This window comes from Corvus hawaiiensis, chromosome Z, assembly GCF_020740725.1.
Source record: "Corvus hawaiiensis isolate bCorHaw1 chromosome Z, bCorHaw1.pri.cur, whole genome shotgun sequence".
Taxonomy (NCBI): Eukaryota; Metazoa; Chordata; class Aves; order Passeriformes; family Corvidae; genus Corvus; species Corvus hawaiiensis.
The window spans coordinates 40,101,437-40,126,969 of NC_063255.1; the positions used below are offsets into that span (position 1 = coordinate 40,101,437).

Genomic DNA, 25,533 nt, shown 5'->3' on the forward strand with positions numbered 1-25,533 from the left:
ATGCTTTACCTTGTGACTAGGACTTCATGGCAGGGTTATTTAGCAGTGGGAATGTTTCATTTGCTAACAAAATATTTTATTTACTTGCCATAGCATTCAGTTTCTTTGCCACTCAGACCTCTAAGCAAAAAGCTCAGCTGAAAGCCCCTCAAACTAACAAGACTTCTTGTTTCCTTCAGCTGCATTAGAATACAAGGAAAAACACTCTGAGGGTGTGATAACACTCAGCTTCCTTAAAAATTTCTGGGGAATGACTAAACCCACTTTTCACATGTTTTGAGGAAAGGATTCAAGAAAATAGCTGTTACATTCAAAACTTTTAAAAAAATATTAATTACAAAATTTTATTAATTTTCTACCTTTTGGTCATATGTATGATGAAATAACAGTACTTCACTGTACCAGCTATACATAATATTGTAAAAATACCCAATACGTTAGCATTAAATTTTCCTTAGTCTCTCTATGAAAAGTAGTTTCTGCTTTTCCAGATTGTTGTTTTAATACACTAAAATACTTTACTTCCCTAGTTTCTCAGGCCTGCTAACTAAAAAAGCAGCATTCTTTCAATAAATTCATAAACTTCTACCATTAAAAATGGAAGTGAGGACCACCCAGGAAAATTATTCCTTCAAATGAAAATAAACTTCCTCCATGTATTATTCACACTAGGAAAAATATAAATCTCATTTATATATGAAATTCACTAAGAGAATTAGGCCTTTTGATTGGTCTTCCTCTAAATAAGATAAAGAGATTCCAGAGTTTATGCAGAAATAGTGGGATGGAACATAAAGTTTCTTAACACTATTCTTTGGAAACAATTTTAAGATTATTGTAATTTTTTTTCTCTGCTATTAGTCAGTAGAATTTTGGCAACACATATTTGTTTCAGCCTAGCAACTAATCTATTGTTGTAAAAACATCCTCAAATTTAAGAATGTGAGTCTTTAATGCTTTCTTGCGGACAAAGGAATCACATAAGTGGAAAACAGACATTCAGGCTTGTTATCAGTTGAAATGGTGGGATGCAATATCCCTCATACACATAACATGTCTTCAAGTAAGTATTTAAACTAACCAGAAACAGGAATGGGTTTCTGTAAATCAAACATTAAATATAATTCTGACTGATCATGTCAAAAAATATCAGAGAGTTACCTAATTTTCTTTAAATATGTGGTCCTCTGTCCACAGAGAAATGGCATATTTCATGGTTTTCATAGTGAGTTCAGATTTTTCTTGGATGTGTGGATATTTGTGTTTTAAATAGCCTGTGAGTTTTCTAACATAAAATATAATTCAAAGGAGGAAACCACGCTGAAATTATTGAGTTAGTGTTATTCTGAGATTTTTTAATGAGAAAGAGAGATTTAAAAATTATCTGAGTTGCCAGAAGACGAAAAGCAATAGCAGAAAATACTTTGTCTTGTAATTGTTAGGAGGGTAGAACTTTCTTCCAACCATGCAAATGCAGATTACAGACTATAAGATTGCATGGACTGGTTTTGAAAATTATTCACTGCCTTGTTTCCTCTGCCTTCTTGTAGTAAAACCATGTTTAGAACTGGAAGGAGGAGAGAAGGAAGAAAGGAAGGGAAAGCAGCTGAGGTATGCAGAAATCAGCAGGCAATTGTATAAAAACTCGTTAAAAATATTTGTAGTTATTTCTTGCTGAAAAGTGTTGTGTAGAGAGAAGTAATTAGTCAGAAAATTTTATCTACTCACACGGCAAATACAACTAACAATAAACACATTAATTTCAAAACCTGGGTCACCAAAAAGATTCTGAACACTGCAAATCTAAAAATCATTAAAAACCCTACACTCCTTGCAAAAACAAAAACCCAGCTAGTCCTCCTTTTTGAGCAATAGTTAAAATATTCAGAAAGCACATATTGCAACAGTATGATTTATAATATTAGTAAAACAGTTGGAAGATTACTCAGAAAGATGCATCATCTTATTTTTCATGTAATCGTTCATTATTTCAAATAATATATTCAGTCATGCCAATCCATTCTGGTTTTATACGTAAAACAGGGCATAGTTTTTTGCTTTTCACAGGGTGAGGCATAACTCATGACATTTTCCATCTGCATGTAAAAAGTTATGAATGTAGGCAGCTAATGAATTCATAAATATACTTTATTGTATTTCCAAGAAACAGAACATTGTCATTTTTGCTGTTCTTAATGGCAAAATTTATATTCACACAAATCCCATCTGACGTTGGCATCTGTAATAGTGCTAGTATTTTCAGGACTTATATAGAACAAGCTGCATACACCAAGTCCATAGCCAACAAAAGACGTAGGTAAGAGACTCAATTGATAGTTTTAAGAACATCTACTTGCAATACAGCAAATAGCAAGCCTGAAAAGTATTAGAAAAACTCCTCAGGTAAAGGTGAGTAATCTGTGGACAGATAACCAAAAGACTCGGTGCCATAAAGTACAGGATGCCAACTGAAAGTGGTTTAACCAGTACATGTCAGAGTTTTGAGTGTTGTTCGCATTTTCGTTTTTCTCCTGCTAGATGAAGTCCCCAACTACTATGAAAATAAAGCTACAATAATATCACAAAAATAATGACTTGAGAATACCTGTAAGAAAGGACAAAAAACATGTTGGCCTCTCAAAATCTGGGTGTGGACAGTTTTCTCCCATGCAAGTGAGGAAGGACAGAATTCATACAAGTATACACATTTGCTTTTAGGATCACCCAGAGATATACTGGGTGAAATATGTTTCTTGGGCCTGCAGGTATCCTCTAATCTTGTCCCTGAAGGCCGTTTTTCATGCTGGCCAAAAGGGGCTGTGCCAGCGGAGCGAGAAGGTGGAGCTAAGTGGGAGTAAGAGTAACCTGAGAAGGCCTCCAGTTAATTGACTTCAAGTGATACCGGTCCCGTGGACGGATTAATCAGGTGCTGGCAGATTCTGCCCTGCGCTGCGAGTAGCTTCCAACGTCCACCCAGACCTCTCTTGTCCACACCAAGCAGATGGAGTTGACGGAGATTGACCATGATCACTCAGGAGTGCACAATTTGGCCTTCCAGGTAAGCGTGGTTTCCTTTGCTTTATGGGGAAGAGAAAGGACTTAATAACGTTGAACAACGTTTAATTCAGCCCCAGAACAAAGAAAAAGCTTTTTTTTTGCGCTGTGCCTGCAGGTATTTTACAACACTCTACATGCTGATACCCTGCCAAAGTACACGGCTCTTGTAAAAAGCAGTCTGAGCACAACTGGCGTATTCAGGAGTATGCTCTACTCAGTGGTATACAGCTATCTTCGAAATGTGTCCTGACTCGGTAATATTTCATAGGCTGATGGATCTCACAACTGGCTCCCATCTGCTGTATCAGCTGCTGGTTTTTCCTGAGGATAGGTAATTTACAGCTCTGTTGAAGAGAAGGTCATCATCATGCAGTGGACATATAACTTATCAAAGCAACGTATATCAATAATATGAGAAAAATAGTAATGTAATCATAGTGGGGCAAATCATTCTTACATACATAAAGTAACTGCAATTGTCTTGTTATGCTCTCGAGAAGAACAAAGAGAGAAGGTAAGGAGCCAGCCCAGAAGGTGTTGCGTTTTCCGGGTATAAAGTAACGTTAACAGCTTCTTAAAAAACGCAGATTTCAAAAGCGGAAGCACAAGCCCCCCCAAACAAACAAACACCACCAAAAAAAAAAAAAAAAAAAGCAAACCCCCAAAACTAGTTAGTTATTCTTTTTCAGTGTCCAGCATCCCTGTGCTTTCACTGGAATTAGATCAGGGACAAACAGAAACTTGTGAACCCGCAGCCTGGCTGGCTCACTGTAGTTTTTGCTGAAAGTAGAATAGGCTGGGGAGAGACAGTGGCTCTGAAGTACTCTGAAGCTATGTTAGCAAAGCAGCCTCTTGCTCTCCTTTGCAGCCTCCGATCCTTACGCTGCCCCTGAGCTCAGCCGACACTATTCAAATAACACAGAAGTATCTTTGCAGATGCTAAGCATGTGGACTATTACCTAACATCAGCGACATTCAACCACTCTGTATATTTATTCATTGCGCTATAGGGACAGACAGGGACATCAGGGAATATTTACGGAATGTTGGCAAGAGAGATAACTCTTAAAACATGATAGCCCAGTGGTTAGGGCATTCTCCTGGGTAATCAGAGAGCCTTCAACGCATCTGTGCTTCGGAGCAGACAGACAAGCAATTTGAACTTGAGTCTCCCTCAGTTCAAGGGAGCGAGATAAGAGAAGGTTTCATCCTGTCTGTGTTTTCACACAAAATGTGTGCCTAAGCTAGTTTAATCAGCTCCCAAAGTGTGCTTACAAACTCAAAAAGGAGAGGAGTCCTAGCTACAGAAGCTCGGTGTTGAGCTCTCTTGAACGGCCTAAGCTGAAAATCACGTTTTTCCTCAGAGGTCCGTGGAGCACAGTACAGTGACCTGGGTTAATCCTCTGCCTTACTCAGCTAGCTCACCTGGACCATTTTTATTTACTTTGATACTGTCTCTCTCTGTTTCAACACGTAAGTCACTCTCTGGAGAAAAGAAGATGCAGCAGGAAATAGGTAAACTTCTGTATATAAGCAAATAAATCACTTCATAGTAAAAGCCACTGAAAAGTAAACAATCTCATAATTGCCCACTCTTTCTTGTATTTAAGCTTTTCTTGCACAAAGAGTGAACACTTAAATTCCTTCAAAATAACAATGTCTTACAGTATTAAGCAATGAGTATCTTACTTAAATCACAAAAGTGTTCCGGAAAAGGTTTAATTTCAACCATTTTATGTATCCGTTTACGTACCATTTTAAGTATCCATAGGTACCGTCAGATGCACCTGAACCATTTAATGAGTAGTGCACAAGGGGATAAGGTAAGAGAGAGACAAAGTAAATCCGAGTTAGGTAATTTGTTTTATAAAGCGCCTAAGTTAGCAAAACAGCTCTCAATGTAATACAAAGCAGCTCAAGGCTAGCAAGATGGACGAAGGAGCATATCAGATCTTTATTAAGTCAGGAATGAGAAGCATTGTGTTTTCTGTTGCAAAGGGACTCCAACAGGATGAATAAGTTGTAATATAGAGTAGTCCGCTTTTTGACTTGTCCTGCTAATGGTCAAAGGGAGGTAACTATGAGCTCTTCTCAATTTTTCATTTGCTATCGATATATAAACACATCCATCTGCGCTGTGAAAAGATTTTCACTCATCACAGAAGCATTTCACTGCATCACCATTTTCAGTGGTACTGTAGTACACCCTCTGTTAACCAATGTTAACTTTCAGATATGACATGCATCAATCTAGCATGAAGTTATATTAATACCATTAATTGCATTTTTAAAAATGCATGGTTCTGCAAAATATCAGCTACTTGTTTAGTACACAGTGCAGTTTCCACTGGAATATAGCACTGAACTTGCAAGTCCTGCATTATTGCCTTGTGATAATGCCAGTACCTGGGAGACCCAAAAGCAAATTTCCCCCTCATTAACAGCTCAAAATGGTCTCAAAAGAAAACAGACTATAAACCCCAAATGTACCCCTCTGCTGTATCTCTCTTTGTCTCTCTTTTTGATATTAGGAGCATCTCAATTACCAACAGCCATTTGAGTGTATTACAAGTGAGGTTTTTGTACTGGTTTTAAGAAGATACATAGCTTTATCCATATTGCCAGTCTTCCCTAGCATGCCCCTACACTTCAGTAATAAAGTATTTACTTTAATAAAACCCAATGCGGTAGTTAAGACTTACGTGCTAAAGTTACCTGCTTTGGATGCTGCCTCATAACCAGAATCAACAGATTGCTGCACTGTTTATAATGAGACACTCAGGTTGTTAATTTTTTTTCTATCTTAAAAATGTCATGTAATTTAAGGAACTTAAATCATTATGCTCAATTCAGAAAATTGTTCCTGATAAGTGTCTATGTACCAGAGTAATAGATTGTGTATCTATAGCTACAATGTCATACGTAATATGTGGAAACGCAACTGTGTCTCTTGTCTGCAAGGTGGTTCAGTTAACTTCTCATTGATGGCACTGCTGGCTGGAGGATCACTACACCTGCTGACAGATTTTCCTGCTCATAAACCCTGTATCACTAACAATAACCCTAAAACTGAGATTGGATTTACCTCGCTTGTATTTAGCCCTCATTTAAGAGGCAAAATTTTTATCTAATCAGTTCTGATGATTCAAATCTCTGATAACATTGAACATCAAGTCACACTTACTCCATAAGGAATGATAAAAGTTGCATCATAAAAAGGAGTGGTAGGTGGGATGAATAAGCTCCCCTACATTTAAAAGCAACACAGAGGCAAACATAAAATAAATACAATGCAAAGGGAAGTAACAGCTAATAAGTAATTATTGTTTACTGGCCTCCTATTGTTAGTGTTATGATGCATTAAACAGCCTGTACCTGTTTCTGTAGCAGAGAATACCATGCTCTTAAGAAGTTGACTTGAGGAAGGATCCCCTTTCAAATTCTGCCAAAGGGTAGGCCATTGGTATTGCCATAATGCATGCAGTATTTGTACTCCATTTCATTTGAACAAGCTTAAAACATGTCCTAAAAAATGCCATTTCTGTTTATTGCCATTCTTCACAGCTGCCTAGATACTCTTGTCTGGTTGGTTAATTTAGATGCTATTGTAGATGCTATTAAGAATTTATATTTCGTGAGCATCACTGTTATGTTTACCCTTGGAAATGGAGGCGGTGTTGCACTGCATTGCTTAACCAAATACAGTCAGGAAATTATGCAGTCCTTTTCCACATTTTCAAAACTTGCTTTCCAAAGCCATACTTGGGGGTTTTTTTAATAAAAAACTACATTTCAGGATACTATCGAACTATCTTACCCTGACAACCTAAATTTTTAAAGAAAACAACAATATACTCAGTGGTGGGGAGTCTTATTTACAGTCCTTTTCAAAACAGCCCATGAAGACTTAGTCTGCTAAATTTAAATCCGGCAGTACCTGTTTCTTATCTGTTGTTTCTACAGCTCATTTACTGTAGTTTAGTACGTGGATAATGAACATTCATCCTTCCTGTCTTGTACACTGGGTTTTATAATTCGGCAGGTATTTATGAGTGCAGTTGTTATTAATTTAAAAAGACTCTTCCTCAATATTTAAAATGCATTTAAACTCCTTCAGAATCATGTCACTGGCTAGAAAAAAATATACATGAGGGAAAATTTAGATGAATGGTGTTCAGTTGCACTGAATATTTAAAGAAAAGCAATTTTGACCTGTAAACTAGATGGCTTCACGGCTGCTGGGCGAATACAATAAAAAATCTAATAAGATGCAACAAAATCCGATATTATAACTTAAACTATTTGCTTTTGAAGCCTCTGTTTTCCACTGAGTTCTTTGAGTATCCTGATTCTAATCTCCAGTATAATGTAAGGACCCACCCTTAAACCATAAACAGTTTAAGTAGCAGTCTGGATGCCCTGATGGCCAGCCTGTTTTCATCCCTAACTAGCATGAGTGTAACACCATCTACTCCAGAGTGTCTGCTATTCTTAAAAGCACAATAGAAGTTACTTGCTCTTTGCAAAATCCCTTCTCCTTCAAAAGCAAGGAGGAAAAGTCAGGGAAGGGCCATGAATGTAGTTGTGCAACAATACTTGATGAATGAACAACTCATCTAGGGGAACAAAACAAACACTGTAAGAACATTTCACTTACACAGCTGAGACAGCTCTATGCCCTTGTTATTTAATCAAATACTTTACAAGAGTGGAATTCCAGTCCGTCAAAGCAAAGCAGCTTGTGAAAGCAGAAGCACAATTTCAAAACACTTTTCGTATTGCAAACATTCAAAATAGATGAATCTATTCTGTAATCCTTTAACTATGAACTGAACTAAAGCAAAGAGAATTTTCCCATCCAAGCTTCTCTGTGAACTTCCTGCTCTCTCATGTCACCTGGTGATTGAAGTTTCAGAAGTGACTTTACATATTGCTGGACTGGTCTGTGCTCATAACAGGACTGTGCTAACTGTAGTTCCTAGGGCTTGAACTCCCATTTGCTTTTACAGTGTTTTGTTCTCCAGACATTTACAGGTAGCTGGAAAAGGATACTTCTTAAATGGGATACACATTTTCTGCCTGTGCTGGGTGCTTAGATAGCAATCACCAACAGCAGGTGATATGCACAGACTGACATTTTGTTGAGAAGCTCCTTCAGCAACTCAGACACTAAGTAAACAAGAAAAGGGAATAGGCAGTTTTATTTATCACTTGAATATTTCTGTTCTTATTAGAAATTAAAAATAGCCTTTTGTCTTCAAGTAGTAGGATTAAATGTTTTCACCAAACAAAACAAACAAAATAATTCTATAAAGGGGAGGATGAAGAGACAGTACTTTAAAAAACGGCTGTGAAATAAGAAAATTACTCAGCTTTATGGCACTCATTCAAAGACTGTTCTAGTCAACAGTCTTTGAATGAGTGCCATAAAGTAAACTTGTTATCAATAGTAATTAAGCAGTTTCTACTGAATCAGTAGTATTCCAGAAATGTGATATGATCCGTTGAAATAGGGACTTTTTATGTTCACAGAGAAGGACAAAAATCTACCATTCTGCACCATGGGCTACTGAATTCCAGCAATCGTGTGGTGCTCTTACTGGTTTTGTTACATTTGTTACATTACTCATACATTCATATATTCAATTACTCTATAAATGAAACTCTTAGGTAATTGTTACACTTGAGTGGTGGATTCGACAAAGTGATTTCTAGAGATTTCTTCCAACACAGATTGTTCTTTACCTGTGTATTTCATAGACAGCAGCTTGCATGCTTATTGTTTTTCACACATTTGCTGACAAAAGTCCTAGGAAACCTACCTTTTCTTCCTCAGCCCCAAGTATAGAAATCTTCAAAGATACTATCTCAGGAGTGTGTGTGTGTGTGTGTGTATGTGAATTACAGAACTATACAGCTTTGCCTTCACTATGCTGTCCTGTGTAGTATTTTTAATATATCTCAGTGGTAGAGTTAATCACTGCTTCCTGTGATTTTTTTTTTTTTTTTTTAATTGTATGGAGTATTCAGTAGCTGCATTTGTTGCTGATTGCAGGGGCAGCTACAGTAAACTCTTATGATGGCACAGTTAGAAGGCAAACAAGTAACAAATGCTTTTGAAAAAGAAATATCTCTATCTTACGGGAAGGAAAAGAAACTCTTCATGTAGAAGCATGGGAACTGGTATATCAAGGCCACAGCACTTGAATAAACACCTTCTTGTGACTCCTCTCTCTTCTCCAAGACACACAAAGTTACAGAAACACTTTTACTGAAACTGATTTTACGTTAAGTTTAGAGGCAAAGTATCTTTAAGGAAAATATGTTACTGAGCATTGTTCTAGTTGCTTCTAAGGTCATGTTTCTGCTAAAAGGCAAAATTCAATTTATATCTAGTAGTACTGCTTATTCCTGTGTTTATCATAATTTACTATGATTCAGCTTATTTTGTATTATTCATGTGGAAGTGATTGTTGTCGTTGTAAATATTAACTTACTGGGTTTATTACCATGTAAATAATGAGCTACTTCGTGCAATAAAACCCAATTAATTGACCATACTGTAACTGCTGCCATAAGAAACTACTGAAATACAAAGCATTCACAGTGACTGCAGGTATAAGTTATCTGAAATTTTGTTTAAGCAGCTTTCTTACAAAACCAAGAACCAGACATTCTAGGACCATTAAAAAGAGATAATGTATCCTTCAAAACGTTAAGGAACAAGGAAAGAGAGATTAAGAATTTATTTTAAAAAAATGTAGAAATAGTGGGGCTGGTTATGACTGTCTTCATCCCTCAGTCTGGTAAAACTAACTCCTCTCTTTAAAGGTACCCCGAGTGTCTTATTTTAAGAGCAATAGAAGTACATGTTCACATTTACTCCATGTAAGGAGCATAAATACCAGAGCAAAGGTACTAACAACTGGGGAAGGCCCCAATAGTCCATTTTGCCCTTGATGAGGAGAAGGGCTGGATTTTTATAAACTTGTTGAACGAGTCCTGAGACAATGAGCAGCACAATTCACCATGGGAGATATGTGAGTTTAGTCAAGAAAACAGCAGATTCACATTAGATGAGCACCATGCATGACCAAGGCTATAGTGCAGGAACTGAACAGCCAGGCTTTGCACACCAAGTTTTGGGCTCCCTGTTCCAGTAAAGTAACACCAAGAACTGTAGAATCATTTAGATAGTAAAAGACCTCTAGGATCATTGAGTCCAACCATTAATCTAGCACCACCATGTTCACCAATTACTGTGTCCCCAAAGTGCCACATCTACAGGTTTTTGGAAAAAACTTCAGGCATGGTGATTCTATCACTTCCCTGGGCAGCCTGTTGCAATGCCTGACCACCCTTTCAGTGAAGAAATTTTTCCTAATATCTAATCTAAACCTCCTGTGGTGCAGCTTGAGGCCATTTCCTGTTGCCCATTCACTTTCTTCCATGGAAGCCCAGGCATCAGAGTGTAAATCAGTTCTTACTGTACATGAGAAAGGCTTTCAGCTTCTGATTTGAACCAGTATAATTTCTGGTCCTAGAATGACAGCGGTGGTGTGGATGTTACAAATCTGAAAGGCACTGGAGACAATTCACAGACAATCAAGAACTCACAAAATAAGAAAACAGTGCATACTAATCAGGTAAGTTTTTTCTTCCAAATAATCTTATGAAAATTAGTAAACCTCAAATTCAATGTCAGCAATGTAATAATATATCTAAGACAGATGTTCTAACATAATCTGAATGTAATTTAAAATGTATAAACAGGGAAGTGAGTTTTGTTCTCAAAAATACATTAAGGAAAAAACAAAATTACAGGGTGTGTAGGGCTCAGAAAAATCTTTTCTAATGTCATAATGGCCTCATACAAAAGAGGCATCAGAAATGGTAATCAGAGGGAAGACTGTGGATGAGGAGTTGACATAGACACACGTTGTCATAAGAAGGTGGTAAAAGAGAATCTGTAATCCCTGGTTTTAGAGATACAATCTTCCAATCAGACAGAGAATTCATATTACTAAATATTTAATAATATATCAACATTTAATTATGAAATAAAAATCCAAAATAGGGAAAATTTCAGACAAACACAAACTTGAGGAAACAGGTCCTGTGTAAAACTGACCAGAGAAGAAGAGAACACAATACAGATTACTGTAATAAACAACATGTTCATTTTGACTTCTTTTGCCTGTATGTTTGTTTAACCCCACATAGTGAATATCCCACTATGAAGACATGAGAGTCAGGTTAAAAAATCCAGTTATTTTACCATTGTCAGGTATTAATATTTTCAGATCCACACTCCAGAAATAACTTGCTACTCTAAAAATTCAGTTCTGTTGTAATCATATCTACTTGCCAAATTTGGTAATAGTACTCAAAGCAGCATATAAGGAATACTTGATGCAGTGGGTACTCATTTCTGCCTTCTATTGTTTTCTTGGATATGATCAGAGGCAGCAAAGGCATGCTGCCAAAGTGATGTCTCTGCTCTCAAAGTTGAATTAATTCCAGATATACAGTGATGGAAAGCATCACTAAGACTGTTCCGATAAGAACTCCTGGGAGCTAGATTGGGATCTGAGATCTTAGGAGAGAAAGGTGGTAGATGGTGCCTATACCTTCATCTTCAAAAAAGCCAGCAAAAAGGAAATTGTTAAAGCAAAAAATCCAAAAAGGGCTTTCAGAACTGATTGAAACAGTAGAAAATTGGAGAAAAGCAGTGGCATCTATGAAAGCCTGATTTTTGCCAGAGAAACCAATTTCCCACTGAAAAGGTTCATCTGAAAATATTCTGCCTCTGCTTGGTTCAAGAGTATTAGAAATGCATATATTCACACCAACAATTTCTCAGGCACTCTGTGACTGAGGCGTAAGAATTTATTTTGAGGGTCTTTACAACATGAGCTTTGCAGTGTGTCCCTTTGCTGGCAGAAGTCCACATGCTCCACGCAGCCCTTAGGTAACTCTCAGCAAGGGCCAACACTCCCCAAGGGCCAGACCTGGTATCATGTTTGCCCATGAAAAAAAATAAAAGGGGTTTGCATCCATTCCCCCAATTTCCTTTTGTGTCTGCACACTTTCACAGAAAGTTGTCCTTGACTTCAGATTTTTTCAGCACCTTTTAATGTTATTGTACGTAAGTATTTGTGACAATAAAAGGTTGACATAATAATATTCTGAGCATATTTAAATACATTGTAAACTATGTGAAAAGATGTAGATTGATGTTTTTGTAATTGAAATACTCAAAAGGAAAAATAGGTTATATTCTCAAGACAAACCATATATTTCACAAATTTGGAGAGCCAGAGTTCAGGCTGTGAGTGACAAGGCAAAGGGAGTATGTTGTGGCATGCAGGAAAGAGATAGAGGAGCATGGCCTGTCCTAGGCAGTGCAAGAAGTGGGGGCACTGGGAATGATGGTGGGGATGAAAGCAATATCTGTAGGACATGAGCTTCAAGCCGCAACCAGGAGAGTGGACACAGTACCAAAGGGAGTGTAGGTGCCTGCAAACATGAAAGCACAGCACTTCAGCCTGGAGGGCTGAGACTCTCTTGATTTATAATGCAGGTTAAAAAATCTGTGAGAAGCACTGATATGCAATATATCCCAAATTTAAGCTCAGGAATAAATGATACTTACATATTATCAGCACTCAGTGTCCCTAAGATGAGAAGCCTACCTTGTACAGCCACTGAGAAGAGTACTGCCAGTTACCAAAAGTAATAGTAACTTAGTAGGCATTTTTCAGGTTTGCTTTACTTCACAGTCAAGACCAAAGAGGGAAAGAAATTGAGTTTAGTGAAAATATGGCCATAAGTTGTAGTGGAGCTCCACAGCACCCCACTCCAAAAACTGCAGCCAAGAGGACCAACAGACTCCTGCTGGTCTTACGCCGAGCTTTACCTAGGAGAGTGAACAGTGGCTTCCATGTACATACTCCTCTGGTCTCACCATGCGTTAGTTCTGCCTTTGAGATCATTAAAGTCCGAAGACACTTGACAGGCTGAGAGAGATGTGGTTCAGCTGTGAGAAGAGAAGCTCTGGAGATCCCGCTGTGGACTTTCAACACTTAAAGGGGGCTTATGAAAAAATAAGAGCAACTTTTTGTAAGGTCATGTAGTCATAGGACAAGGGGAACTGGCTTTAAACTGAAAAAGGGAAGGCTTAGATCAGATATTAGGAAGAAATTTTCTACTGTGAGGGTGATGAGACCGTGGAATAATTTGTCCGGAGAAGTTGTGGATGCCCCATCCCTGGATGTGTTCAAAGCCAAGCTGGATGAGGCTTTGAGAAACCTGGTGTAGTGTGAGGTGTCCCTGTCCATGGCAGGGGGTTGGAACTCGATGATCTTTAATGATCCTTAAGGTCCCTTCTACCCCAGGCCATTCTTTGACTGTGATTCAAGTCTCTCCCTGGCAACTAACTGAGGGCTTTCCAGGACTTCTGGCAGCACCTGCAGGAGGACAGACAGACAGAATCCAGGGGCCAGGACAAGGTCTGTGATGGGCCTTGCTTTCCACAGCAGACGGGGGAACTGACTTGCTATAAACAACAGTGACAGAGTAACAAAAGACAAACTCACTTGCAGATTGCCACTGCTCCAAGAGTGGCTGGGCAACTGTGGGCTGCTCCTCTGAAGAGGGTAGGAATGCCTGCCAGGCCAGACAAAGACTGTCTGCATTTGTCTTGGCCATGGCCAGACACTCCAGGCCGGTCAGCTGGTCACAGTGCCCTGGCACAGTGTTCAAAGGGAGAGGCGTGAGGGCCATATGCAGGTACACTGCTGTCTTTGAACTCAATGGTCGCCTCCCCTGGGCCCTGGCCACTCTGCAGGCCCCACCACAGGTATGGAGGTAAGTAGCCACGGGACAGGCGCCTTCCTTGTGCCCCACCAGAGCGGGGTGGGGGAAGTGGTGCAGTGTGGGCATGACGGTCCCCACAGGTGTGCTGAGCAGCTTTGAGGGACTGTGCCCCTCCTGGCCGCCTAAAGGCAGTCCTTGACAGCGTGCAAGTCAGCCTGTAGTTGTTCAAAAGCTTTAATAGTGCCATGTTTGTGTGGATTCAGGCAGTGGTTTTTCTTAAGAACAAATTTATTGGCTTAAACTTTTAAAACACTGAGCCTTGTCCAATTTAACCAGTCTCCGTATACAAAAGTTCCATCATGTTAAAGTTCTGCAAAGAGAGAAACAACAAAACCAGGGGGTATCTACAGGAGGTGCTGGGCAAGCTGGCTAATTTGCGGTTTGCGCTTTTGACCTGTATGCAGTAGTACTATCTATGAGGCCCTGCCCTCTTCAGCTCTGAGTAACACTGGTATTTTTTCCCCCCTTTACTTCCACTTTGAAAATGGTGTGGATGGCTTGGGCAATTCCTCAGCCTGGCTAAACACTGGGTTTTCCTGATACTGATCACAGAGTTGGTGGCAGATGGGAGAGGTGGAGCCATGCACACAGTGCAGACAGGAAAGTCTAGAGACTGCTTCAGCCATCTGCCAGTGGGGATGCTTTTTTGCACCTTACTTAAGAAGCATAAACCCCTCTGACAACCTTGGCACTGATCTGCTTTCCAGGGGGATGAATACATCAATATTGAGAGTGATCTGCATGAAAACAAACGTGACTCCGTAGATGACGAGCAACCACGCTTGAAAGGGTAATGTGTTTTTGCATGAGTAAGTCTTCCACTCACTTCATCCTGGCCTAAGCAAAAAGCTGCCAGTGTTTCTACTTCTGGAGTGACAGCTCTAAATTTCACTGCTGTACCCCAGTGCTACATAGAGCTTTGTATTGCCTAGCAATTTGTGTAATACAGAAACACAGCATGTTTAAAATTATTATACCTCACAAATGACATCTGTGCGTGTGGAACTGTCCTTTTAAAGCCTTGCAAATTAAAGGAGCAATATTTTTTCTACTTTTACAATAACTTCTTTTCCAGTATTTCTAGAGCAGTGATTTTAAAGAGAGATCTTAAAGAGTGGTCTCTTTTGGGAAGTTAAAAATTCACTATTGTCTTTCAGTTTGTATAGCCATTTACTCCAGCACAAAATAAGAACAGAATAGCTGTGAAAAAAAGCCATTTTAATGGAGAAAAGTTTTACATTTTGTTTGTACTACTCCCAAGTGATCACAGAGTGAAAACACACATCTACATTTTACTTGAGGATTAAGAGTTTTTGTGAAAATAACAAACCCTGTTTAAGGCATTAAAAAAGTAAAGACACAATACTTGAAATCATACTAAATGTTCATAAGTGTCATTGATTTCTTTCAACAGATAGTACTGAATAGCCTGTGGTCTGAGACACAGCGCTTTTGAAAGATCAGTCTATTGATAACACAGATTCACTACACAAGTACAAGGTGTGAGCATTCTCTTCTGGAGTACATACACAAGAGAAAATTGATTTCTGAGTTGCAAAATGCAAGCAAGAATAGTTTTGACATATATAAATATTTCACATTAATGTGCTTAAGTGAGACCTGTTTTTTCAACATCTTCAGTTACATTTCAAGCCTCTGGGATCAACTTCGGAATAGAATGTTTCCTTAGTAAATTAACCATATTTCATAAGGAACATATTTCTTCTGCCACCTTTCAGAACAGAGCTGCATATTTATGACATATGTGTCTAATTATTTAAGATATCCTGGTACCAAGGTGATAATAGTCTAAATTAATAAAACAAGGAGAGAGAGATGTTAGATAAAAGAAGGAATTACAAGAAATTGTAATCTGAAAGTAACAATTTTAAATCACAAAGGAGTCATAAGGAGCAGTAACAGATTGTAGATAGTATTTTTTCCTTTTCTTGGGTGATGGACGAGCCATAAATTTAATGCCTTTTTCGTCTATTTGTCTCTCATTTCTCCTTTTTTCTTTTCCTGTTCTATCTAATCTTTCTGCTGAGATTGGGTAGATAACCTAATGTTCCTACAAGTTAGAAAAAAAAAGGCTATGATTTGTGAAGCAACAGGAATTCCCAGAACTGAAATTGAAGTATCAAGAGCAATCAAGATTTCTCAGAGAACCCATTACTCTTTGTACTTGTGAAGGAGTGTGTTCCTGCTCTGTTCTTCTGAGTGCTGATATAATTTAAATTAATATTTCTTTCTCTCAAATGTATTTCAAATTAATTGAAATTTTTTGAGTGCAAAAAAGAAGGCTATTCATGCTGGATTTCAGTGTGCATCTAGCTCCAGCTGCATTTATTTTCCAAACAAGTACAGTCTGGATAATTAGCATCTCTAAATATAACACTGCCTTTATGGACTGGGAATGTGAGGCACTGCTTTAGGGATGTGCCTCTCTAAAGCAGTGCCTCTGAGATGACAGACCCATAGCTGAAATTTTTTTCCATCTTGCACAATATGAAGGTATTTATTTAGCCACTGCTTTTGTAATTGATATACGTCCACGTCACAAGCATATTTAACATCGGAAATCTGTATTGAATAAACTCCCTTACCTCTCTTTCCCTAGGCTTCCACCTTCCTCATGAAATCACGCTGTTACCTTTAGTGAGGAAAACAAAGTGAAATACGTTATAATTGGAGGAACTGATACTAGAGCATGACATTCAAATATAACAAATAAAATTGTCATGAGATAATGAGATGAAAAGTTAATGTAATAACTACAAAATTTTAAAAAATCCAGAAACATCTATGCACACTGTAATAAGGTTTTATTCGGCATTGTTTATTTTACACACACACACAAATGTTAGGCCTTCACAATTACAGCAACACTACTGTTCTGCATAGCAATGCTGGGCTGGCTGTATTAGCAGACTTTGTGGGTCTAGTAACGAACACTCAGTCTTTACCTACCTACTCAGTTTGCACTAACTCCATTAACAGATCTCTTCACAGAAGAGCTGTACTTTAGAGGGTAGGAGAACTGGCCTGCTGACTTTGCCCCATTACATTACAGATTGTCCCATTACATATCTGCTGTATTTTATTTTTCACTTGTCCAACATCAACCCGAAGAAGTCCCTTTCAAAAGACACTTCTTATCTGTCACTTTGAGATCCAAATTTAACCCTTACCAAGTTCAGTGAATTCCAGTGGAGAAATTTTGACCAATATAACACAATTTTCCTCTGCAAAAGCTTACGTTTCTATTCTTTGTTAATTTTTTTTCCTAGGCTCTTAGAAAAAAAATATGATGAAGTCTGCGAATTTTGCAAGAAACATAAAACCAGAATTTATTTTGTGGTCTATGGAATTTTAATAACAGGTACAGTATATGTTACACCCAGGATTGCTGAAGCCTTATTTATTTACTTGTATGAGATTGTAGGCTGTGCAGTGTCTTTGTCTGACATAAAAACTCTTGACTGTCTTTAAGAATGTATTTCAAAGTAGGTAAGAATTTAGTCCCAGAGAAAATTCCAGATTGCAACACCTGCTCATTCCCAAACATAACAAAAGCACAAATCTTGCTAAACTGCTTCTCCAGCATGTTTAAAGTCTGACTAGCAATTAAACTTGCGATAACAGGATAGTTCAGACTTTGTGTCTACTCTATCACCAGCGACTCCAAAATTACGATTTCAGTAACTTGTCCAAAACCATGAAATCACATTAAAAACAGTCAGCCACCTAATAGGACTGGACTTAAATCAACAGGCTGGAAAGGAAAGTTTTCTCTTCTGACCCATATTACTCAATAGTCACAGCAATTTTTTTCTAGAGTAAATGTACTTAGACAGTATGCACTGCAAAATCATTCAGATACTCTTCTTTCTCCCTTTCCTAATTCGCAAGCAGGTTGGTTTGTTTCTTTCCACTTCACCAAGTTTGTTTTTGAGATCTTCCTGCTTGACTACTGGGAACCCAGAGACTTGAAATATGTCTGTGAGATAGGCATCAGCACACCAGAAGGGGTTATAAAAGTGCTGCTTGCATGCTGAATATCCTGCCCTCATAACATCATCTTGTCTTGCTTTGTCATAGTACAGACATGTTCTGGCTCAAGAGAGTGAGTGAGTTCTAAGAATATGTCAGGATTTCATATATTAATTCCGTAAAAAAACCAACTTGCATTACAAAAATCAGTAGTCCTTCTTCATTATTTGCCATAGACAAAATCAAATTATTCTTTACAAGAACAGAATATTTTTTTGGCCAGCATTTATCACCAGTGAACCTGTCAAATAATTTCATAACTACTTTCTGAAATAAATTACTTTTAAGCTTCACAATTACTTGGAAAGGTCATCAATTCAGTCAATTGACATATGTTTGTAAGTGTTTGTTTCTAGTTTTATTGGGCAAACTCATCCTCTTTTGAAAAATGGAAAAAGACTCATGCTCTTAATTCATACTTTTTACACAGGAAAGAGAAGTTCTATAGATGTGTTTAATTTTCTCGAGTGATTAACATGTTTGATATGAATTTGCCTTGGCAAAAGCGTATAACCTGCTTTGATAGAATGAAAGCCACCTTTCATATCAACGAGCATATCATAAGCAACAACACTATTCACAGAAGCAAAATTTTTCAGTATTTAGTCTGAGAGTCAGAAAAGCACCGAAAAGATAAACACGGGCCTGACTTTGATCACATCTTATAAATTTAAGGTTTGATCCTGTTTTTGAAAAGACCAACCTAACTGACATGTATATTCTTGTTTCTGTGACAGCATACTTGGCAGTAGTTATTGCAGCCTGCAGTTTGAATTTTCAGAGAGCTTTGCCACTCTTTGTTGTCACTGTCCTAGCCATCTTCTTCATCTGCTGGGATTTTTTAATAGCTAAGTATGAAGACAGAATTGCTGCGCTCTTTTCCCCTGGAGACAGATATCTGAAAAAACAGTGGTTTTGGTTGAAATGGTAAATATTAATTACTTTCTATTTATGTAGAAGGACAATGCAGTAGTCAAGTTACCCCTATGATTTTATTTCAACTTACTCCCCCATAAACACAAGGAGATGGGTCAATCATACATATCTCAATAATACAGAATAATTCAGTATTTACCAGTTTATAGATATCAGGAACACATTCAGGATTTCAATACAGTAGTTAGGGATCAAAAGTCTTCACAGAAAGAGTAGAAAAATACCATGAATTGAGGCAGAACACATTTGTGGTTCAAAGAGAATACGTTCAAAAAAGTCCATGTGTGTTGCTGGCTTTTGCATTCTTTCTGCAAGCCAGAAAGTGCTTCACTGTTCAGAGAGCTGTTAGGTTTATTAAAACCTTAATTCTAACATATGCAAACTGCTAAAGATTGGAGTGTATTATCTAGATATTGCTTTTCCACATACCTCCACAGCAATTTTTACTTGACCTTCAGGAATCAAAACATGCCAGCCAGATTTAATGTCATAATAAGGTCGTATGACCTTAATTTGGGATGGTAGACATTCATCTGGTAGATAAATGGTAAATAATTAGACCTGTCAGATAGTTATTTCAAGTATTCATGAGCAGTGATCAGGGATTTTGAAGTTATCCCCGGGAAAATGAGGAGACAAGGAGCCTTACAGACCAAAGAAAAGACCAAATGAAATCTCATTAAAAAGGAAAGCTAAATTCACAAGCTACCTTCTGTTTCAGCTAGGTTACTACTAGCTGAGAGACAAAGAATTTTAAGGAGGAGTCATTCTCAGTGCATGAAATGTCCCAGATTATTCTTACGATTTAAAAATGGTTTTGCTAAGAAAGGTCCTATAGAGATTGTGGTCCTTCTCCTCGGGAGCCACATTAGAAAGCAGTCACACAGAAGTATTTCCATTAGATGATCTGACAGCCTCTCTGGGAGAAGGAGCAAAAGGAACAGGAGAGCCCCGAGGAGCAGACGGAACGAGTTGGGGCAGTAAGTGCCATGTTACCTGGGCTGCAATCCTTAAATTGTACACACGCAGATTAGGCACTTAACTGTTTCCTTCCAAGAGACAGGAAGTCTCTCAGGTGTAGAAAGGGTTACTCAGCATTGCAATGGCCAAGCCATTTTGTGGAGTTTGCCTGCAATGTTTTTAATCCACATCTAAAAATGGAATTTATGTACCTAGGTACCACTGAAATCAGTGAAAGCTTACAGTTAGACAAAACTAGCATTAAAGATCTGGGACTGTGTTTATATCCTCTCTGTATATGGGATGATGTATTTTGTTGCCTTCCAGGCTGTTGTTGTGGTAATTACCTTCAATAAATAAGCTTAACGTGGTTCTGATAGTGGGGACCATAGAAACACTGAAACACAGATGTACACGTCTCTTGCCACTGTTTCTGAGATAGCTGAGCAGACCAAATGGTTACAAAGAGCCGTTTACAGCCTGCTCCTCAGTAGAGTGTGCTTCATAGCCCCACCAGCTAAAGAGCATAGGGCAAGTTGTAAAAACCACAGCCTGTCTTGCCTCGAACTAAAGAAAGATTCAATAAAGAAAAGGAAGGAAGGGAAGGAAAAGAAGGATGAAGTGAGAAAGAAAGATATCACAATTCATTTAATAGAAATAGCACCCCGACAAGAGTAACTCATGCTTTTTTTGGGTTTCCCCCCATACTCTGCCTTGGAGGACATTTCTTCCAGATGTCACCAAGGATGCTGCCAGAGGTACATCAGCAAGGGCAGGTTCCTGCTTGTGTAGAGCTACAGGTTTCATACAATACATTGTACAAAGAGTTTATTTACAAACAGAGATGCAAATGTTTTGGGTACAGGAAGGGAAAGAAATATCCCAAACAGCTTTTTCAGGATGTCATGATGCTTTTTTTTTTAATCTAGGGTGCTGTGTGCAGCTCTTATTATAACTATAATTTGCTGGCTCATCTTCGACACAACAAAACAAGGATCCCGTCAGCTAATCTCCTTTGGTGGGCTTGTGATGTATGTTCTCCTGATGCTTATCTTTTCCAAATATCCAACCAGAGTGAGTATTTATTCCCTGACGGGCCTTTCGGGAATTTTCTTATTCTGTGTCTAAAAAGCTATTCCCCTACCCTAGCACCAAGTCTAGTAAGAGTAACAAAATGTGGGAAAGTAAAAATATAGGCTTGCCTGAGACTAAGCACCGTATTTAATTTCTGAGGAAAATAAATTTGCTGTTGGGGAGCATGCGTGGGGCTGTACCAACACTGGTCTCTCACTATTTTGGGAAGCAGCTGCCCATCTTTTGTTCTAGCCATGATACATGTTGGAATACATTTGCTCCTGGAGTATCAGTGCAAGCTGAGATAGGCCTTTTCCATGTTTTCAACCACAGGAGCCTCACCACAGTCCTCAGCACATCACAGTTATTTACTTGAGGACACCATCATCACATCAACACAAATAGCATGGAACCAGAGATATGATAGATTTGTATAGCTCTTAACCCCTCACAAGTTTGTTTCCCACTGCAAATTCAGCAGCTGAGGCTGAGCTGAGATCCTCACCTTTTGCTCACCCACTCCCATAGGCTCGTAAATGCCATTTATTTTAATTTTCCACCAGAAATGTCCACTCTGGTTTGCTGTGGTATTACAAAGGGCTTAAGTCAGCCACCACAACTACCACCTTAGCTTTTACTCCTGTTGGCATGCCTCACATACCTCTGCATGCTTTCATTAATCATATATCTATTGTCCAGGTCATCAGGTTTTCCCAATACTTTTCAATATGTCTTCTGTCAGTGCTGAGACTTTCTTAACAGGTGAAGTCCTCTCAGCAAGGACTGATGAACTTACCCCATCCTTTGCAACTGCTGTCGTCTCCAACTGAGGTGAAAACTCATACTCCGAATGCTTTGTGCTCTCCCAAGAGTCCTCATTACACCTAATTGGTTTGTGTTACTCAAATATGATCTGATTAAATTAGAGAACACCATCTCGGCTTTTTGTCTTGTAAGTAATTTGATTCTGAGGCAGCAGAACAGGAATCATCAGTGTAGTGAAGAGAAACTCATCATAAGCAGTCACAGTTTTTCCTATGACTGCCTTTATATGATGAATCACAATACATAACTGAGTAGTTCTCAGGTATCAAAAGTCTTTAAAGCTAGTGGACAGAAGCAGAGTTGAAATTACCCAATGACAAACCCTATAAAAATATCTCCTTATTCTCTGTCCAGATATGTGAAGATCCAAGTCCCCTACAACCTGTTTTGGCAGCTGCACCTGTCCTGCAGTATAGTCAGGCAATACCCTTACATTATTTAAACAAACATCCAAAGTAAACTATTATTTATATAAATAACAAGCAGTTTCTTTATTTTTCTGTCTATCTAGGTTGCTTGGAGACCAGTATTTTCAGGAATAGGAATGCAGTTTATTCTTGGGGTTCTTATTCTGAGGACCAAAGTGGGTTTTGATGTATTTAACTGGCTAGGCATTCAGATCCAGGTAAGCTATTGAGCAAAATCCTTACTTGTTTAATATAATTTTCTGTCTTGAAAGTCTTAAATTATATGAACAGTCTGTTCAAGGATCCATTTGTCCCTTGATTTTTTCTCCTCTTGAGGAAAAATGGATTCTCAGAAAGGTAGTTGACTTCCTGAATTCAACCTTCTTCTCATTTATTTTTTGTTCCATTAATACAGTGGCCAGAGTAATCCCATTTATTAATGGCTTTACCATCATTGGGCTGAAGTTGTAAATTGGCATTCTTGAAACACAAACTACTGTTGTGCCAGGGCACTCATAGGAACTTTTAGAAATGACTCAACTCCAAATCACCCTTGCAATAAACATGATATGCTGAAAAGCCTTGGGATTTAGGGCACAGCCCTAATTATCTTGAGAGCAGCAACATTCCTGGCACCCAGGACATTTCATAGTCCTCATAACATATAAGAAAATTAATTCAGATACATACAGGTGGCAAAAACCACATCTGCATGCCAGAAGGGATCTCTAAAAAGTGGATGGGATGGGATCTGTCCACAGATGTCTCTGCAGACACAAAATTTTTTTAAGTCTCGTACTGTAAACTAATGAATAAGCAATATCCAAAATATAGATCAGAGAGTACCCCCCTGAAGGACGTTCAGACTTTTCACCCCAGGGATACTATTCTCACGGCTGTTCTTCACAGGTAATTAAGCACATGTAAAACCAGACAGTGCAGAATGTACTGTCTCTGTGTGGGAGCAAAAGCACAGATCTGACGTCTAATCTGCAGGCAGTGGGAGTCAGCTGGGTTTTGTCACCAGGTTTGCAGTTTCTGACCGAAGCAGGTCTGGTGCCCCCTTTCGTTAGCTTCATATTTTTATGTCTTACAGTCTCTCCTGTCAGAACTAATTACGGTAGCTATTACAAAATGTATTTTAACTCCATTTTAAACTGTATCATTAATGCATATATTTGCATCAGAAGTATAAAAATGCACCACCGGATCAGAATTAAAAAGTAGAAGATTCCCTTAGGCTAGCTCTTAGCTACACCTTCCCAAACTCGTTACTTCAGCCATCAAACCTCCGTTTTAAGCCGTGTAGTTTATTTTACCTATTTACATCGGATGGAGCATAGGAATGCACCAGCGTATTTGGATTAAAGAGTAAATGTTTCTTTCAGTGTAGCTTATGGCCTCTATTTTGTCGGGTACTCAGCAGAGCACAGCAGAGATCCTCAACTCAGCCAAACACAGTCAGCGAGGCCTGGACCCATACAAATCAGAGCCCAATCTTCTTGTACCTCACCAAATTTCTGCAAGACAACTAGCAATATTTTCTTGGGTTTTGGCAGGTACCCAGGTTTTATGGATAAGTTATTTTGCTTTCTGTCCCTAGACTTTTCTGGAGTACTCTGATACAGGTGCCAAGTTTGTGTTTGGTGACAAATACACGGATCACTTCTTTGCTTTTAAGGTAAGACGGTTGTTATATGCCATATGTGGCAGATAGACAATGGTAAGAGGAACAGTATAGCTGGGAAATAAATTTATTTTGTCTTGTGATACCTATGTAGTCATCAGAGAAATCAGCAGGAAAATTATGCCTTATTATGTGACATTCTGAATAGAAAATTTGGGAGCCCTTTCATTGTCTGCTATACATTGAGTTAGATTGCACTTATTTAGTTTAATTATAACAACATATATTGCATGTAGACAGAACTTTGGCATATCTCTCTACAAGGAATAGGTTAAAAGGCTTGTACCTGGCCACTGAAAGAAATATTACCTCCTACATATCTTCCCTACCTCTCCATGAGTAAAAGTGCTCTACCATGCTATGTTGTTGTACCTTTAAGTGCTGTGCAGATCACTGCCTCACAGACATTCCCCCTGAAGAAGTGTAGAACCTAGATGTGTATTTATTCATGCTTGGGAGAAGAGCTAGAAGCTCCCTTAGAAAGAAGAATTACATGATACTACATTATTATTGCATTAGTAAGATCACAGAGAGATTTCCCATCTTTCTCTTAAGAGACCTAAGAAACAGCTGGAATGCAGTTCATCTGCTTTGTGCTCTCTAATCTGTACCAGCATCCTTCCTAGTTTTGGTCTGAGAAGTCGCTCATGCCACAATGCCTGCTTAGGTTCGAATTAAGAACATATAAGTCAAAAGAAACCCCAAACTAACCCAAAAAACAAATAAATAAACCCCAAACAAATAAGAAAAATGTAGCAGGACCTACTCAGAGACCCTTCTTTTGATATTTCAGATACCTGACCATGGACTTATATGCCTTTTATCTTATTTTTTTTCTTGAGGTGATATTCCAAACTAGATATTCTTCAACCTTAGCTCTTTCATTACTTGAGAAAGAAGCTGCTATATGCAAAATAGCCTGCTACTAAGAATAGTCAGAACATCTTAGAAGGAAAAAAGAAATTAGGCATTTCATCAATAAATATGAATTACATTTTAAGAGCAGTACTTTTGCACCTTTAGTTTCGCTTTCCAGGCTCCTCTCACTTTTACTCTATTGAGTACTCAAATAACAATTTTTATTTCCAACTACATGTTTTGGGGATTAAATTATTTAATTCCCACACCCCTGTGTTATTTTTTCTGTAGTTTTTGACAATGCCTTATGAATATGATTCTTTCCCAAGGTGACTTTTAGTGCCTCAGTGATGATGCAAAATACTTTGCTTACTAAAGCCATAACTAGGGACCAGACAGCCCTAGTTTCATTCTGTGTAGGCAAACATCCATCAGTCTTATGCTATGGTTCAAGCCAGCAAAACCATGGTATTTTTAGAAGATTATAACAGGAGCAAGTAGATTATTCTCACATTGAAAAACAAGAAAACAAAAACCCATGAGTTGATTTTCAGAGCTGCATATATATATGTGTATATATATATGGCAGACAAGTGTACAGCAGAACCAAAACATGTTGCATCTGCTCCTCCTGTAGACAGGGAATTCCCTCTTCCAACAACAGTGAGTGACAGCCAGCCTCTTCTCTCTTGAAACACTTGTCATTTACTTGGACATTAAGTTGGTCCAAAGTGGTTCTTTATATCTTTCAGATATTTTATGGGCTTTGCATGTTGTGATGATCTCTCCAAATCTTGC

At 38.3% G+C, this 25,533-nt stretch overlaps 1 protein-coding gene across 1 annotated transcript in view; it reads left to right on the forward strand.

The window, feature by feature from the left end:
- The first annotated feature begins 2,922 nt into the window (after nucleotides 1–2,922).
- SLC28A3 (solute carrier family 28 member 3) overlaps nucleotides 2,923–25,533 on the forward strand; it is a 38,817-nt gene continuing 16,206 nt past the window's right edge. The window contains exons 1-8 of the mRNA XM_048291873.1: nucleotides 2,923–3,058; nucleotides 10,602–10,703; nucleotides 14,643–14,725; nucleotides 17,226–17,317; nucleotides 18,726–18,915; nucleotides 20,814–20,958; nucleotides 22,295–22,408; nucleotides 23,794–23,871. Of these exons, the coding sequence (XP_048147830.1) occupies nucleotides 3,002–3,058; nucleotides 10,602–10,703; nucleotides 14,643–14,725; nucleotides 17,226–17,317; nucleotides 18,726–18,915; nucleotides 20,814–20,958; nucleotides 22,295–22,408; nucleotides 23,794–23,871 (861 nt within the window). The 5' untranslated portion in view covers nucleotides 2,923–3,001. The remainder of the gene's footprint in view (nucleotides 3,059–10,601; nucleotides 10,704–14,642; nucleotides 14,726–17,225; nucleotides 17,318–18,725; nucleotides 18,916–20,813; nucleotides 20,959–22,294; nucleotides 22,409–23,793; nucleotides 23,872–25,533) is intronic.